The 18131-nt window shown below is 45.2% G+C and overlaps 1 protein-coding gene across 1 annotated transcript in view; it reads right to left on the bottom strand.

Annotated features, from left to right (window-relative positions):
* TRAM1 (translocation associated membrane protein 1) overlaps nucleotides 1-16854 on the bottom strand; it is a 64510-nt gene extending 47656 nt beyond the window's left edge. The window contains exon 1 of the mRNA XM_077492855.1: nucleotides 16624-16854. Coding sequence (XP_077348981.1) covers nucleotides 16624-16746 — 123 coding nt within the window. The 5' untranslated portion in view covers nucleotides 16747-16854. The remainder of the gene's footprint in view (nucleotides 1-16623) is intronic.
* Nucleotides 16855-18131: the final 1277 nt, after the last annotated feature.

Genomic DNA, 18131 nt, shown 5'->3' on the forward strand with positions numbered 1-18131 from the left:
GATTCTCCCCTACTCGCGCCATGTCAGCGCAAATAGAGGAAAGCCGGACTCCCTGGTTACGCTGTGATCCGACACAGCTGATCACATGGTAAAGAGCCTACATCATAGGCTCTTTATCGAAATTGGAGATGCGGTGTGCAACACTACACTACCAATCGCCGCTCTGCAGGTCCCTGGGAGCGCGCACAAGCGGAATTATTCTGCTGGACATCATATGATGCCCAGTCAGGATAATGGAACCACTGCCCGGCAGTCAGTCATTCTACTATAGGCTGGGCAGGATGTGGTTAATGCATTCTATGCATTAAGGTACAAAAAAAAAAAAAAAAAAAACTATTTGGATGCAACCCCTTACTCCCCTGCCCTAAATACTCACCTGAGGCCAAACTCAATACAGCGCTGTGCCCGAGACTAGTGGTGATGCTCTCGCTCTTCACTGGGCTCATGCTGCAGTCAATCAAATCCAGTGACAAGGGAGCAGGGGGTGGGGCCGAGCCACACTGGCTCAATGGACTCCTACAGTGCAGCTTGCGATTGAGCCCCCTAACAAGTGGATTGCTGGGGGGGGGGTTAATCAAAGGCAGCAGGAACACCGGTGGGGAACCCCAGAAGAGGAGGATGATTGCACTTAGCAGGTAAGAATAAACATTTGTTAGAAAAAAAAAAACCCTCTACAATCACCTTAAGACTGGGTTCACACTAGAGCACGGAGCGGCTCACAGCAGGGGTCCGGTGCATCTCCATGCACCAGTTCAGGTCTGATTTCAGCCCGCATTTTAGGCTGAATTCAGACCTGAAACTGACCAAAAGATGCAGAGAACTCCTGTGCAACTTGCACCAGAGCCGTTCTGGAGATGTGTGAACCGGCTCCATAGAGAGCTGGTCAGAGTCTCATGCTATGCGAACTGGATGCAGGGAAACCTGCATCCAATTCGCAATAGTGTGAACCCAGCCTAAAACAAAGAAGAAAAAAAAAAACATCTGAAAACAAATGCAGCCACTTATCTGTAATATTGCATTCATTTTTGCTCTCGGGTTTAGATACACTTTAAGGGGATAGTTCATAAGCAACAACGATGTTATACATTTCCACAAAGATAAAGCTTAAAATCCCCTCAAAAAAAAAAAAAAAAAGTCCCAGAAGGGATGCATATTTGTGAGGTTTTTATGTTGCTGTGAACTAAACTTCTTCCTAGCACTGCTGCTGAGACAAGTAGATCTGTGCTGCCACGTTAACATCGCTGAGCAATTCTAGGCACGGAGCCAGCACAGCACGCTGCAGCCACTGGAACAGATACCATATCCCACATGTACAGGCCACCCAGAGCCTTTTCATGTACTAGAAAGCAGACAAAGCCTGCAAGCCATAACTTTCCTTCATTTTGGATCTTTCAGTGCCCATCGGCACACAATGCACAATTAACCCTGCAATGCAGAAGAAAACAGCTTACGCAGGCTTCGCCGACAGTAGACTGACTGAGAGGAGTTCAGTTATTTGGCACTTGGTTAAACAGGTGAGTAAGCAGAACCGCCGTACCCAGCTAGCAGCAATTTTGGCAGTGAAAGAGGCAGAACACACTTAGAGAAACTCTGTCAATTGTGTCCTGCAGGGCCGAATTTTATAGTCACACACTGCCACTTTATAGCCAAGAAAAATTCTTCCATAGATATGGCATACACTTACCTCTACAAAATGACTCTCCCCAGAGTTAGATGGCTTATAATAAGCAATTATAAACCAGATCAATTTATCAGACGTCGCACTGCATCAGTCTGGCAGAAGAACTTCTAACCGACAATGGGTTAATGGTAATTCCCATACCAAATAAGACTTAAGCTGGCCATACATGGCTTAATTTATGGCCAATTAGTGCTGAATGTGGATGGCCCTGCAAGCATCACACGGATCGATTTAAAAAATCGACTTATTCCCATAGAAAATGATTGGCCTTTATTCTCAAACGCTAAAACCTTTTGGGCGGTGGAAAATGTATCTGATGTTCAAGAAGCCACAGAATCAGTTAGTGTAAGAAGCAATTCACTGGAGGCACAGGCATTGCTTTAATGCTCCCAAAATACATGTGCGCTGCCATGGGCTTTTTAAAGCACTGTGTTGTGTTATTCTAACATGTTTCTGCTTGCTTTTCTCCTCCAGGCTTAAAGTGGGTCTTCAGTCTTTTATCTTTCCATCTATTAAATCTTCTGCCCTTGTTGTTTTAATTTTGGATAGTATTATTTTTTTCCTGCCAGTAAATACCTTATATAGCCCACTCCCTTTTTGGTCATTCGCCTAGTCTTAGGACATCTCTCTCTATAAGAGACAGACACAGAGACACAGAGACACAGAGACACAGAGACACAGAGACACAGAGACACAGAGAGCCACGGGATGAGTCATAAGAGGGCCAAGAGCTGCAGAGCTGGAGGTTTAGGAAAAATGACCCGCACTCCAGTTGTTGCTCTTTTAAAAAAAAAAAAAAAAATCTTAGTTTTATTGACAAGCCACAGTGAACAAAACGCAGATGAAAACAGTTGACGCATTTCAACCTATAAGACCTTAGTCATCAGAGCTGGAGGTGTGCCTCTGTAAATCCAGGAAGTGAGCAGACAGCAGCTTCTGCTGCCCACAGTTAAAATGGAGGCAGGGAGGAAGATTTCTGTAGAATATTTGGCAAGTATAGAATCACAGTATATAAAATAATAAGCAAAGTGGTTGGAGGGAAGCTTCCGAATGGCAACAATGTTTTTATTACAAATTATGTGAGCAGACTGCAGTTCCCATTTGAGCATTAGGTCACTACTTGTGCCAAACAAGCTGCAATAAAATGTGAGGCTCTATTTTTTTTTTTTTTTTTTTTTATCAGAGCAAACCAACATAGGACACTGGTGTGAACTGGTCTGGCTCCACTGAAAACATGGCATTTTCCTTGACTTTGCATTGGAATTGTGTTCAGCATCACAGCCCCATTGCAGGTTATGTGAATAAACCTTGAAATAATAAAAAGCAAAAAAATCTAAAGCCATGTACACACCAAGATACATGCAGTTTGATACACACTTTTGATGCGTTAAGATGATGGGTCTTATGTGAGCCTAGAAATCTGTGATGATGATATGACCAATCACTTTCTACAATTCTCAGCTATTACTGCACTCTTCTTTATATGTTAGCACTCAGACTGGGAGAAGGAACTGTACTTGTGCTGAAAATGAATATGCCAACCTGAGAAGAAGGAAACCTCATCAGATGGCTGCTATCCTTCACTATCTAAACACCGGCTGAGGCCAAGGACATGACCTATTGCTAATTTTTAGATGATAAATGTCTGGTCACCAACATTCCTGTGCTGTCTGCAGGACAAGGATTGCAAGTCTTTTGGCAGTTAAAACCCATACCATGCATGTAGATACCCCTTTGTTTAAAATTTGGTTTCAAGTCTGATTCCTAATCTAATGCTAAACGTGAGCTGACCAGCTTACCAAGCGATCTGATAGCAAGGTTGAGTCACTGAACTTCTTACAGTAGCAGGAAGTCATATCAAGTAACGCATTTCAGTTAAACAATGTACTGCCTGCTGATACACTGTTCTGCATTAGAGAAGTGAAACAATCATACTGCTTGAATATACACTAGCAGGACACGTCATCACATGGTAAACTGTAGCTTGCTGAATTAGATAGGAGAAATCTTCTGTGATGACAGCTGTTTAGGTAAAGGGAGTGTCCACATAGATTTGATGAGATAATCAGGCTTCAATTTCTGATCGCTCTCCGGAATATGCCTGCCAGTCAATACAGATCTGCAACAAGTATGCAGATGGACATCCTTATTCTACATCAGTGACAACACAGCAGCTGGAGGGACAGCATGACAGCCAGGCAGATAACATTATTATATGGACGCCTACATTGGTGGCCATTAGGGATCAAAAAACTCATGGTTTGGATCGTTCCTCAGATCAGAGTCACGGATCGGATCATTTCGGTAAATGTAAAAATCAGAGGTGTTCTGTCACATTGGCAACCATGTAAAGTCAGGAGGGGTCGGGAACCATTTACAACGCGAGTGCTGGTAGCAGGTGGACTAAGGAGAGGAGCGCATGAGAGAAAGGGGTCACATGTAGGAACAGGCTTAGAGCGCACCCCGACTCATGGCTAGATAACACGAACATGTGAGTGCAATCTGTTTTCATTTTTTAATAAACTAGTTTAAAATTTTACACTATGATGGTTCTACATGTTTTTTATGAGTATGAATAACCAGTGGATTGCTGACTGGCGAATAATCGGGTATAAGGGGTGGTTATCCATTAAATGAACCAAAGGCAAGCTTCCATTTATTTCTGGTGAGTGGCAATTTCACAAAGTGGTAGGGGCACGAAGGGTGAATTGTTGGTGTGGAGCTACACACGTGAACATAGGAAAACTTCATTATATACAGAGGAACTGTTGCTTTCACTCTGAATTGTAATAGGGGAGTTGTACCTCTGACATATACATTTTGAAACCGATATATACGGACTTTATTTGGAATACATATACTTTTTTTTAGGTTTTTTTGCTTTGTTTGTTTGAGATTGATTTGGAACACTAAATAACATGTCATTTAGCTGAATAGCACAGGTGGTATTAATAGGGTTTTGCATGTGATTTATGTACAACCTCAATACAGAGCACAGCTGGTACTAGTGGATATTGATATATTTTATAGATTCATTATTTACACGTTTGGGTAGTTTACGCAATCCATAATTTGTCACATGTTAAGTCAGCAAGTTTGCTGCTGCTTTTAAAATTTAACAACTAAACAGCCCGTCTGATTTACAAATATTGTTTTTAAGCATATAAGCTCCATTTTGTGTTTTAAATAACTGAAATCTAAAACTCCGGTGGGTGTAACAAGATGTCCGCTTGCCCCCTTCTCACTATCATTACTATGCAGAAGTGTGGGGTGTAGCAAGATGGCGGTGTCGAAACATCACTTCCTGACGAGACAACGGCCGCCGGGTGTACCAAGATGGCCACTGCTCTGGAGCTAGGCCGAAGCCCCAGCCTTACCAAAGCCACGCGATCAGCGGAGTGCTCCGCGGATTGCGTGGTGTGCCGATCCGAACAGGCTGACCCGTTCAGATCATGGATCGGCGACGATCCATTGCACCCATAGTGGCCATCATTTTTCTGCAAGTCTAGGTTTGCCTAAACTGAAAGTTAACTTTATAAAAGTCTCAAACACTTTAGAAACACAATACGGTCTTCATGTGCTCTGACCCATCAGTTATATTCTTGTGTTAAAGCGGGAGTTCCGCCGTTTTTTATTTTTTTATTTATTTTTTTATTTTTTTAAAAGCCAGCAGCTACAAATACTACAGCTGCTGACTTTTAAAATAAGGACACTTACCAGCCCAGCGCGCCCGCGATGTCGGCACCCGAAGCCGATCTCTCGATCGTCTCTCGGGTGCTGCCGCCGCCATCCTGGGTATGGGAATCAGGAAGTGGAGCCTTTCGGCTTCATTTCCCGGTTCCCTACTGTGCATACGCGAGTCGCGCTGCGCAATAAGGATGGCTGCCTCTGGGATCTGTGTGTTTCCCAGCAGGCAGCGGGGGACTTTCGGAAAGGGGCGTAGATTCTGAAGAATCTACGCCCCTTTCCGCAGAGAGCTATCCCGGAAGTGGGTGCAGATAACTGTACTGTACAGGTACCGGCACCCCCCTCCCCCCTGAAAGGTGCCAATTATGGCGCCGGAGGGGGGGAGGATTCCAATGAGCGGAAGGTCGAATTTAGGGTGGACCTCCGCTTTAAGTGCAAAATGGACAACTGTCACAGCTGTTACATTTAGAGTGTCTTCCACTTAATAAGGCTGGATTCACACCTAGGCATTTTTTGTGCTGTTTGCATTTTGCAGATTTGCCCTACAGATTGTGTTCCATAGGAAACCATGTTAAATGGACTGTAATACAAATCTGCAAAATGCAAAAAGCACTAAAACTGCATAGGTGTGAATCCAGCCTAAAGGGGAACTCTAACTAGCCTTGCTTGAATAACTCACAGTATTAGTCTGTGGGAGTAACACAGCCAAGATACCTAAAAATTGGTGTGTGCTTTTAGTTTATTGATCTATATATACACACTCAGCTGTCCTCATATTTTCTGTCTGCTGTCTGGATGAAGAACATGGTAACAGTGTAATCATCACCAAGGTGGTCCAAATGAATTATTTCCTTTACCAATACAAGCAGCTGCTGTCAGTGCTGTAAAAGCTATATGCAGAATCAGCTCCCAAACAAATTCAAATTTTGGCTAAGCACTGTTGAGCCATTTTAAAGGTGGCTTTTTATTTTATGAATACAAGGCTTCCTCTGATAGGGTGAGGTGGGAAGGTGGGTGGATGATTTCACAATCTCAACCTTAGCCAATCAGAGAAAGCCTTGTATTACCCCACTAAAGCTTTGGGAACATGTTGTACCTGTTTTTAGGGTGAAACATGTCCCCACTGCTCTCTCTCCCTGTGGCAGCAGTATGGGGAGATGTTTCCCATACTAGCTGTCACTTATTTAAAATAAAGCGGCCGTGCAGAGGGGTCCACCCACACGGCTGCATTATTCATACATAGAACACTGTATGAATGTACAAGTCCTGCCATCCTTTGCCTGTGTCGGCTTATAGTTTTCAATGAACTACCAGGGCATTGTTGATCGCTGTGGTAGTTCATTGAGTCTTCCTAACAGTGTGAAACTGCTTGGCTGTATGATGTACGGGGCAGACAGCTCACACTCACTATACAGGAGACCTGCATGGCAGCAGCGATCTGCTGATCACTGGTGCATTTCTTCCCAGGCACAAAAAATATATATAATATATATATATATATATATATATATATATATAAACGCACATTTTTTTACCTAAAAAATAAATATTAAAAAATTCTATTTTTTTTGCAAAGTGAATTTCTCCTTTAAATATAAAAGCTTCCTGTGAAAGGATGTGAAGTGCTCAGCCTGACTAAACTTTGTTCCCAAACGGGGACGGGAAGTCTTACTTTCATAAGCATTTGTGCACATCGCCCTGTTTCAGCATCAAATTCTCCTCCAAAATATAAAAGGTTTGGCAAGCAAATATTAGCACACTGACAAAAAAAATGTAACATAATACACATTTCCAACACTTGTCATAGTGAAATAAGGAGCCAGCATTACTATAAATAAAACAGTTGATAACCTTGAAAAAAAAAAAAAAATGACAAGGTCATCTGCAAAAGAGGATTTTTGGTTATTTGAAGAAAAAGGACTTGGTGAATATCAGTGACTAAACGTGCCCAAAAATAAAACAAAAAATAAATAAAAAAATCTAACTGAACAGATATTTCCCCATGAAATGGTGATTTCAGCTTTGGCCCTTTTAGGTGTAAGGCCTGGTTAACGCCTATGCGAATTGGATACCGCTTACACCACACCCAATTCGCATGACGTTTTAAAATACGTTCATTTGAATGAGGCTGCTTCACATATGTGCGTTGCAGTCGCACTCCGCATTGCCCAAAAACGTGGACGTTTTCTGGGCATTGAGGTGCGAGTTGCAAGCAGGTTATCTTCTATGAGAATGCATCCGATTCGCAGATGCATTCCGTTGTGAACAGGAAAAAATACTGGCCTGAAACACCGAACAACTGATTTTCCTCTTTGCAGGGACACCTGAGCTTCAATTGGCACCGCACATGTGTGAACCAGGCCTAAGCCGCAGATCAGTGGACAAATCTGGTAAACACGTGCCATCTTCCATGGCTCCAGCCAGGCTGGTACATGTACTTTACACAACAGATGTGTGAACTGGAAGATTGAATCTCCAAACTGCTCTTTCAGGCCATAGCTTAAAATATTTAGGTCAATATTGATTTATCATTACCAAAGCTCAGATCATCATAGGACTACACTAGTGTAGAGAATGGGCCATTTGCACCATCCATATGACAGATGGTCTCAGGATTGGTTCCAGACAGAAAAGTAAATCATTTTGTGTGGAATCATTACATTTACAAGCATATAGGACTAGTAAAGGCCTCTAGTTAATAGCAACTTGGTATTATTCAACTAGACTTGTTCTGTAATGTTGAAGACTTTTCGTAGCTTATCCAAGCCACCAAGAGTCTGAAACATACCTCTCAGTCACACAGGTAGAACAGACACCTGAATTCAATCACCATGGAATGTGCAGATGGTGATTGCCCAAGAACACCCCCAGCCTGTACCCAGCATGTACCCAGCCCATACAACCAACGTCTACAAATCCCTGTACGATGCTCCTGTGGAAGCTCCGTTATACGCCATGTGACTCAAAGCCAATATGTTAGCTCACTGGACAAGTAGTTTGATTGTAAGCATATTGTCCTGTACTGCCTTGTTATAGAAGTAAAAAACCTCCAGGTTCTATTTTACGGTTTCAATGACTCACATTTTCCTACATTGCCTCTAATTAGTTGATAGTTTTGCCTATAGCTGCCCACACACAGTGATAATGATCTGTTAGATCAACCAAATGTATAGACATCTAGGCCCTCGCCAATTCATAACTAAATATTATATGCAAATTTTATCCACTCATGTACGACTAAGGCTGCATTCACATCTGAGCGTTTTCAGCTCATAAAACGCTCTTAAAACACCCAAAAAAATGCTCCAACAAGCAAAATCCCATTCATTTCAATGACGCCTGTTCACATCTGAGCGTTTTGTCACCTGAAGCAAAACGCCAGAAAAACAACCTAAGCTCAAAAAAGAATGCGAGCTTCTTCAGGGCAGATTACAGGCATCTTTCTGCCGTTGGTGACCTGAACAAAATCGCGGCAAAATCGTGGTAAAAATGCACTTTGAAACGCTCAGGTGTGAATGCGGCCTAAAGGCAACCTCAGACATTAGTTGGTGGTCTAACATGCAGACATTATCCGACGGCTGTTAGGTATTTATAGCGGAGTTCAACCCAAAAGTGGAACTTCCGCTCATTTGTCTCCCCCCCCCCCCCATCCAGTGCCACATTTGGCACCTTTTCGTCAGGGAGGGGGGGCATGGGGGATATGCATTGTACCTGTATCCTGTCCCCACTTCCGGGAGTCCGGGCCACGGCGAATTATGTTAGTAATTTAGTAAGTTAGTAGGAGAGCGCAGCAGTCCCTCGCACATGAGCGGTAGGGACCTAGAGTGAAGCCGTAACACTGCGCTGCTGGGTTCCCTTATCCGCAATGGCGGTGGCAGCACTCGACACCTGATGGAAACATCAGTTGCGGTGCCGACATCGCTGGACTCCAGGACAGATAAGTGTTCTATTATTAAAAGTCAGCAGCAGTAGTATTTGTAGCTGCTGGCTTTTAATTTTTGCAGAGGTGGGCGGACCTCCTCTTTAAGTTGGCCACCAAGGCCCATGAGCAGTGAACATACTAAGTGGAGATCACAGGGGGAAAACAAAAGCAATGAGTTGTTTCCAAACAAGCTCAGCTGTTGCGTCTAAGGCTCCATGCACACTGGAGCTGATAAACTGCAGTTTATTGGAGTTTGGGCTATTTTGTAAAAGCCCATAAACTCCACTCTATGTTAGCCTATGTGTCCATGCACACATGGACGTTTTTTAGCTTTAATGAGCAGTGGAGTTTATAGGCTTTTATCTGAACGCCAGAAGTTCGCGTTCAAAGTGCCATTTTTCACCGGCAAAAAACGTCAAACGCTTATAAACGCTTATAAACGCTCATTAACACGCGTTAATTAGTGTTTGGCATTCTATTTTTTCAATGCATTGTGGGAGTTTGGAGTGTCCTCTGTGTATTTTTATTGAAAACGCCCATAAACGCTAATAAACACTCATAATTTTAAACACTAGTACAAAACGCTGTTAAAAGCAAGTTTTTCAACCAGCGTTTTCTGCCAGCAATCTGGCGTCCAGAAAAAGCTTTTTTGAGCTTTAGGCTCCATGCACACTGAAGCTCAAAAAAGCTATTTCTGGACGCCAGATTGCTGGCAGAAAACGCTGGTTGAAAAACCTGCTTTTAACAGCGTTTTATACTAGCGTTAATGAGCGTTAATGAGCGTTTTACAGCGTTAGCGTTAATGGGCGTTTTTTATAAAAATACACAGAGGACACTCCAAAAATCCCACAATGCATTGAAAAATAGAATGCCGAACACTAATGAACGAGCGTTAATGAGCGTTAATGAGCGTTTGTCGTTTTTTGCCACTGAAAAACGGCACTTTGAACGCAAATTTCTGGCGTTCAGAAAAAAGCCCATAAACTCCACTGCTCATTAAAGCTGAAAAACGTCCATGTGTGCATGGACACATAGGCTAACATAGAGTGGAGTTTATGGGCTTTTACAAAAAACGCCCAAACGCCAATAACTGCAGTTTATCAGCTTCAGTGTGCATGGAGCCTAAGTGTGCATGGAGCCTAATGATGCCAAAAAACATTAAAACTTAATTGATGGATTCAGAAACAGTCATTTAATGTGTACATGCGCCTTAAAAATGACCCATATGTGAGATAAGTTACCACAACTGTCTGCTCTCTGCTTGATCGGGTGGCAATCTCACACCTGTGAATGCCCGCAGACACCACAATGAACAAGCATCAGATGTTCTTCTCCATCCAGTGACCATGTGAAACTAACCTCAGGCTGAAATTACATGTTCACATTAAAAGGAGAAGTATAGCCAAAGCTATTTTGGCTATACTTCCCCTGTAGTCATCAGGAGTGCAGTTCGTTTTGCACTTCTGTGACCTGTTTTCAGAGGACGTCACTCAGCTAGTCCAGGCTCAGGAAGATCCAGACTTTACAGTTGGGATCCACCCAGATGCCTGGACCGGCAGCTGGATCAGCATCTCAGCGATCCACTGGGAGACTGAGCAACTAGCTCCCGCCCCCTCCACAGCCCAGCGATCCAGTGAGCGCTGGAGGGGCAGAGCAGAGAGCCGGTATATGGACAATCAAGGGGGTCTCTACTCAATGAAGACTGAGAACTGAGAGACCAGCAGTCTTTGATCACTCAGTTCTCAGTCTTAGAAGTGGAGGGGGACAGATGCAGCATTGGATCAATGCTAAATCCACCTAGGCCAGTATATATATATATTTTATTTTATTTTTATTTTTTTTTAAACCCAAACTTTTCTTTTATTTTTCTGCTCTCCCAGCTGCTCCATTAAGCCACTGGGGGTAAAGAAAGCAACTGATACTTCTGGAAATGGAGGGGCATAGAATTCATTCTTCTTCCTTGTGCGATAGCCAAGGTGTTTGGAGACTGGCACAGCATTGGCACATTGGGGTTGGTGAGCTCTCAGTAGTGTAAAGTAGGCCATACATTATACATTTTTCTTATGCAATTTCCTTTAGATTTACCCCCAACTATGTAGTGTAAGGGACTGCCTGCTTGCATACAAATTGAAAGTGTTTAGGTTTAAAAGGATTCCTATAAAAATAACAAACATGTTATACTTACCTGCTCTGTTGCAGTGGATTTGCAGATATCTTCCCAGATCCTCCTCTTCTCGTGTCCCTCTTCTGTGATCCTGGCCCCTCCCTCCTGTTCATTGCCCCCACAGACAGCTTGCTATGGGGGGCACCTGTGCTGAGTCACAGATCCCCGTGTCCATTTAGACACTGAGCCCGGCCTGGCCACCCCCCCTCTCCCCCGATTGGCTAGCTGACTGATTGACAGCAGTCAATGGTGCCATAGAATGCAAAAAGATAAAAAAAAAAAAAAAACCTTCTGCCTTTACAACCCATCATATTATATGGTTTTGGTCAATTCAAAGGAAAAATCGTATAATGTATGGCCAGCCTTGCACAGAGCTTCCCTTCCTTTCTCCAGGCAGCTGAAAAGAAAGGTGGGGAGTGAAAAAACAAGGGGGTATATGTGGCAGTATTAAAGTGGAAAATAAACTGCAAGCGGGCTGGCTGGTTCTGACTCTTTTATATTACAACAAACCTACCTGCCCATTTGCAAACCGAGTTGTGCTGATGCAGCTTAGGCCAGCCATACATGATGCAAAGCTCAGCTGGTTCAGCAGGAACTGATTAAGCTTCGATCCGTTAATGGGCAGGCTAAATGTACCAAGTTGATTGACCGATCAGCTTGGGTACAACCAGCCTGCTCATTAACGGTTCAAAGCTTAGCCAGTTCCTGCAGAACCAGCTGAGCTTTGCATCATGTATGGCTGGCCTAAGCTGCATCAGCACAACTCAGTTTGCAAATGGGCAGGTAAGTTTGTTGTAATTGCAAGCTGCAATAGGCTCTTTTTTTTTTTTTAAATCCGAGCACACCAACGCAGGACATTGGTATGAACTGGCACCACTGAAAACATGGCATTTTCCTTGACTTTGCATTGGAATTGCATTCAGCATCACAGCCCCATTGCAGGTGATGTGAATAAATCTTGAAATAATAAAAGCAAAAATAATCTAAAGCCATGTACACACCAAGATACATGCAGTTTGATGCACACTTTTGATGTGTTAAGATGATGGTCTTATGTGAGCCTAGAAAGCTGTGATGATGACATGACCAATCATATTCTACAATGATCAGCTATTAATGCAATAGCGAAAATCACTGCCTGCTCCCAACTCCCACTGGGAAAAAGACAATGGCTGATTCCCCTGTCAGCACTACCTGTGTTGATAGGGGAAATCAAACAAATTTCTTTCTAGCAACCTGTGGTTGCAAGAAAGAAATTGGCACCATGTATGGCCAGCCTTAATGTACATTCCTGGCACACCTTGGTGGCAGAATGAATTTGTATGCATATGGGCAGGCTTTCCATAAAAAATAAAATAATTTTGGGAGAAAGATGTCACCAGAAAGGTAAATAAAAAGGATGGTCAACTAGAGAGGTGGCCATCAACCCTGTCCTCAGGGTCCACTAACAGGCCAGGTTTTACATATTACCTTGGGGAGATGCAGACTAGAATACTGCAATCACTGAGCAGCAAATGATATCACCTGTGATGTATTTCAGTGATCTTGCAAACCTGGCCTGTTAGTGGACCCTGAGGACAGGGTTGATTACCACTGAACTACAGCATTATTGCAAAAAATTATGAGACTTTATTGGTGAAACAGTCCACAGGCATTAAGTTCATCAGAATTTAATGCCTGTGGACTGTTTCATCAATAAAAGAAGAAGAGAGAATCCCCTAAACGGACTTTAAAGGCAACTAATATATATTGAACATGTACTAGTATAATACCATAATAGAAAAAAAATTGTATTTAAAGATTAAACATGATTAAAAAAAAAGCTGAAACAATGATTAGCTGAACACAGTCAGTTGTATATCACCATAAAACACATTTATATGCTATAGCTTCTTTACACCCAACGCGTTTCAGGATAACTTCTATTCCTTCTTCAAGGGTGCAAAGAAAGGAGGAGTTCATATAACGGTAGATGAGGAAGTTTTTTTCAAAGTTTTGTTCATTAACATTAAAAATTACAAGCAAAAAACACAGCACGGGGCAGATGTGCCAGTGGGGGTGCTATCTCGGGGCAGAAGAGGGCATCAGGAACATTTCGTAGGCAAAATTTAGATTTTTTTTATCATCTAGTGGATGGAAAAAGTGTTTCCTGCATCTCAAAAGACAAAACGGCCGGCCCAAGGAATATACTGGAGCCGAACATGGGGACCCCTGTTAGTGCTGTAAATAAGCGAGTCAGGCTGGGAGCCAGACTGGCTAGATGGCCGAATGTAGCCACTTAGTATACAGAAATAAGTGTGATGCGCGCACATGTGCCAACCTCCAGCCAGCTAATGTTTCATCAATAGTCTTATTTTTTGCAATTATGCTGTAGTTGACCCTCTTTATTTACCTTTCTGGTGACATTTCTTTGTCCCAAAATTATTTTATTTTTCATGGTAAATGGTTGTTTTTTGAGGAGATATCCCGTTTGATGGACGACTCAGTCATTGCTTAATAATGATGCATTAGTTAATTCAGTGGTAAGGATTCAGGTTCTTTTAAATTGTATTTCTATGGGCAGGATTTACCTGTGCTAGCTAATAAAAGGTGGCCAAAGACCCTGCATCAAAAAAAAAAAAAACACTGGAGCGAGGCTGTTGGTGCCAACAAGGGATCTCGCTGACCTTACATCGCAGGAATGAAGGCGCTTGCTGACTTTAGTTCCACTTTAAGATGAACCTATTACTTTGCCCTATATGGTCAAATCATATTTTTTGTTAAAGAGCCCAAAGCGATTATGGCAATTCTCTTCTATGTTTATCACATCCCATAATATTTAACTTTACAGCCAAAAGTACCCATATCACCGAATGGGAAGTGTGCCTTTCAATAGAGACAAGCAGGCCTTCTTTGTACAGAGTAGACATTCCAGCTGTAGCACATAAAGGGGTGTGCACACACTTCACACACTGGAGACTGATGGCTGAGAAATAACACGTAAGCAATGTGTCTGTTTTGAGTAGGATAACACGTGTGAGCTCAGCTGGCATATTGCATTGCAGGACACAGAGACAACACAGCATTACACGCTCCTACAAGAAGACTGGCAGATATAGCACACCACTGGAGGACTGGGCATGGCAGCATGCACTCTACCGCTAGAAAAGCAAAAAGTTTACCAAGAGTTGAAGGAATACAGGAGAAAGACATCACATCCTGTAATCTATGTAGCATTGGAAAATAAACTTGTAAGAACCAATCAAAGCAGAGAAGATTGGAGCTGAACACAGCATATGGCAGCCTGGTGTGCTATGAGTCAGGCTGTGCACAAATCAAGGTGTTCAAAGTTTAAACAAGTGTGGGCTCTGAATAATCACACACAACGTTTTCTCTGCAAAAGATCAAACCGACAAAAACTGGAGACATCACCCAACGACTACATGACCAGGATCGAATGCAGCTCCAGAACAATTCAACTGGCAAATATTACAGCTGATGCTGATCAAACCAGCTGTGTCAGTGGAAAATATCATACAGACAGCTCATCAGATAGAGCCAGGGATGCCTCATCAGTGTGAAAAGACAATGGTATATACCAGGGATAAGCAATTAGCAGACCTCCAGCTGTTGCAGAACTACAAGTCCCATGAGGCATAGCAAGACTCTGATAGCCACAAACATGACACCCAGAGGCAGAGGCATGATGGGACTTGTAGTTTTGCAACAGCTGGGAGGTCCACTAATTGCATATCCCTGGTATATACTATATAGGAAGCACCAGCAACTGACAGCTTACAGGGAAACTAGAGAGCAGCATCCTCCTTAGTGTGCTGACTGATCCGGAGTGACCGGCCACTCACACCGCTGACAATCAGTTGTCACTGATATCAGACGAAATGACATCTACAACTTGAGGGCTTCAAGTAGCCATGGTGCTGCCTATTAGTACAAACTGCCAACAGCTGGCATTGTGGGACAATATGACCATACATAGGGGCACCCCAGGCTGGCAGAATTCCTTATGCTGTAAAGGGCTGAGTAAACTGTTGGTGCTATATAAATCCTGTATAATAATATTCAGTACAGGCGAGGGTATAGGACCCCCTAGGCTGGCAGTACTCTTGAGTATTGTCCCCCCCCCCCCCATTTCCTTGACAGTACACCTGCGTATGGGGCACCCTAGACTGGCAGTATACCAGGGTATGATGTCCAACAGAATGATACGAGTTATGAGGTCCAACAAACTGGCAGCACTCCGGGGTATGAGGGCCCCCCCCCCCAGACTGTCAGTATGCCTGGGAATAGGGACCCCCTGCCTAGCAGTAGACCCGGGTATGGGGCACCGCAGACTGTCCTATGTCTGGCAGTACTCCTGGGTATGTGCCCCCCCCCCCAGACTGGCAGTACTCCTGGGTACGTGCCGCTCCCCAAGACTGGCAGTACTCCTGGGTACGTGCCGCTCCCCCCAAGACTGGCAGTACTGCTGGGTACGGGGGCTCCCCCCAAGACTGGCAGTACTGCTGGGTACGGGGGCTCCCCCCAAGACTGGCAGTACTGCTGGGTACGGGGGCTCCCCCCAAGACTGGCAGTACTGCTGGGTACGGGGGCTCCCCCCAAGACTGGCAGTACTGCTGGGTACGGGGGCTCCCCCCAAGACTGGCAGTACTGCTGGGTACGGGGGCTCCCCCCAAGACTGGCAGTACTGCTGGGTACGGGGGCTCCCCCCAAGACTGGCAGTACTGCTGGGTACGGGGGCTCCCCCCAAGACTGGCAGTACTGCTGGGTACGGGGGCTCCCCCCAAGACTGGCAGTACTCCTGGGTACGGGGGCCCCCTCAGACTGGCAGTACTCCTGGGTACGGGGGCCCCCTCAGACTGGCAGTACTCCTGGGTACATGGCCCCCCCTCAGACTGGCAGTACTCCTGGGTACAGGGGCCCCCCTCAGACTGGCAGTACTCCTGGGTACATGGCCCCCCCTCAGACTGGCAGTACACCTGGGTACAGGGGCCCCCCTCAGACTGGCAGTACACCTGGGTACAGGGGGCCCCCTCAGATTGGCAGTACACCTGGGTGCAGGGGCCCCCCTCAGACTGGCAGTCCTTCTGGGTACGGGGACCCCCAGACTGGCAACCCTGTGGGTACAGGACATGCTCCCCCATATGTTTACCTCCCAGGCCCCTCTCTCACCTCGAACATGAGCCCGAGCAGGAAGAGCATGGCCAGGCAGGAGACGATGTCGGCATGGTTCTGGATGATGAACTCATGGCTCAGCACCGGCGGGGTCTTGCTGCTCTTCTTGCGGATGCCCATGATGACGGATGGCGCCTGTCTCTCGCACTCAGCAGGGCACAGACGGAGCTCTGCCTCCTCCTCCGCCTGGGATGACGCCGTACACACTCACTGCTCTCACCACGTCAGCAGTCCGGGGAGGAGCTTCGCCCTGAAAGGCTTCCCGTGACCACCGACGCAACGTGTCTGCCGCGCCATATTTGTTACTGGAAAACCCTCACACTTGTCCATGCTAGCAACATGGACTTCCCCAGATTCTGTGCGGACACAAGTCCCAGCCTTCAGGAATGTGTACACACCACTGTAATGACACAATGCTTGCAGCCATAGCCTGTGATACATTGCTGAACATTTATGTGTATACCGTAGTATGGGTTACATATCTAAACACAAGTCTTCATAACTGTATCTCATATTTCATACACAGTGACGCAATAACTCCTGGTACACTTCCCTATAAAACACGTTGTAACAACTTTGCTGCCAGTACTTTACTGTTCACAAATGCAGTCTGCCAGCAATAAAAATGGCGTCTTAGGTCGTGACATCCCCAGATAGTGAGACGTCGCGCTATGGAGTGTGTTCTGGACACAGGGGGCGGGGTTTGTGTGATCCAGTAAGGATGTGGTTGTCCGTGGTTGGTTGCCTGTTCTGTCACGTAGCTGTGTGTAGCTCTCACTGCGTGCTGTGCTGGGGCACCGTGTATAGGGCGTCCTACTGATGCTCTTCCATAGACCAGGAATGGTGTGTGGTGTGGTCTGATTACAGCCTTGTGCTGCTGCCACATGTGCACTGTGTGTGGGGACAACCCAACCCAACATTCCATACTAAATGTATGCAAAGTCTGCCGGTGTCTTGTCGACTACCGTCCCCCATCGGATAGTGTCCGCCCTGTACAGCGCCTACGCAGTACGGTGGACAAGGACACGCCGAGGGTCTCCGAAGATGAACGGCGCCTGCGCACTGAGTCCAGGTTCAAGCCCCACCATCCAAGTGGACATAAAGTTAGAATAACAATTGTCAAGCGAAGCGAGGCAATGCCCGGAGTGTGGTGAGCGGCCCTCTTACTAAGCGCTGTTTAAAGCGGGAGTCCACCGGGACTCCGCGTTTTTTTTTTTAAAAGCCAGCAGCTACAAATACTGCAGCTGCTGACTTTTAAAATAGTGACACTTACCTGTCCAGCGTGTCGGCACCCGAAGCCGATCGCTAGGTCGTCTGTCGGGTCCTGCCGCCGCCATCTTGGGTATGGGAATCAGGAAATGGAGCCTTTCGGCTTCATTTCCCGGTTCCCTACTGCGCATGCGCGAGCCGCGCGGCGCAATCCGGACGGTCCCCGCTGCCTCTGGGAACTGTGTGTTTCCCAGCAGGCAGCGGGGCACTTGCGCAAAGGGGCGGGCAGTTGCGGA

The sequence above is a fragment of the Lithobates pipiens genome, unplaced genomic scaffold (genome assembly GCF_037356315.1).
Source record: "Lithobates pipiens isolate NorthernLeopardFrog02 unplaced genomic scaffold, aLitPip1_a1.2 Scaffold_19, whole genome shotgun sequence".
NCBI classification, from domain to species: Eukaryota; Metazoa; Chordata; class Amphibia; order Anura; family Ranidae; genus Lithobates; species Lithobates pipiens.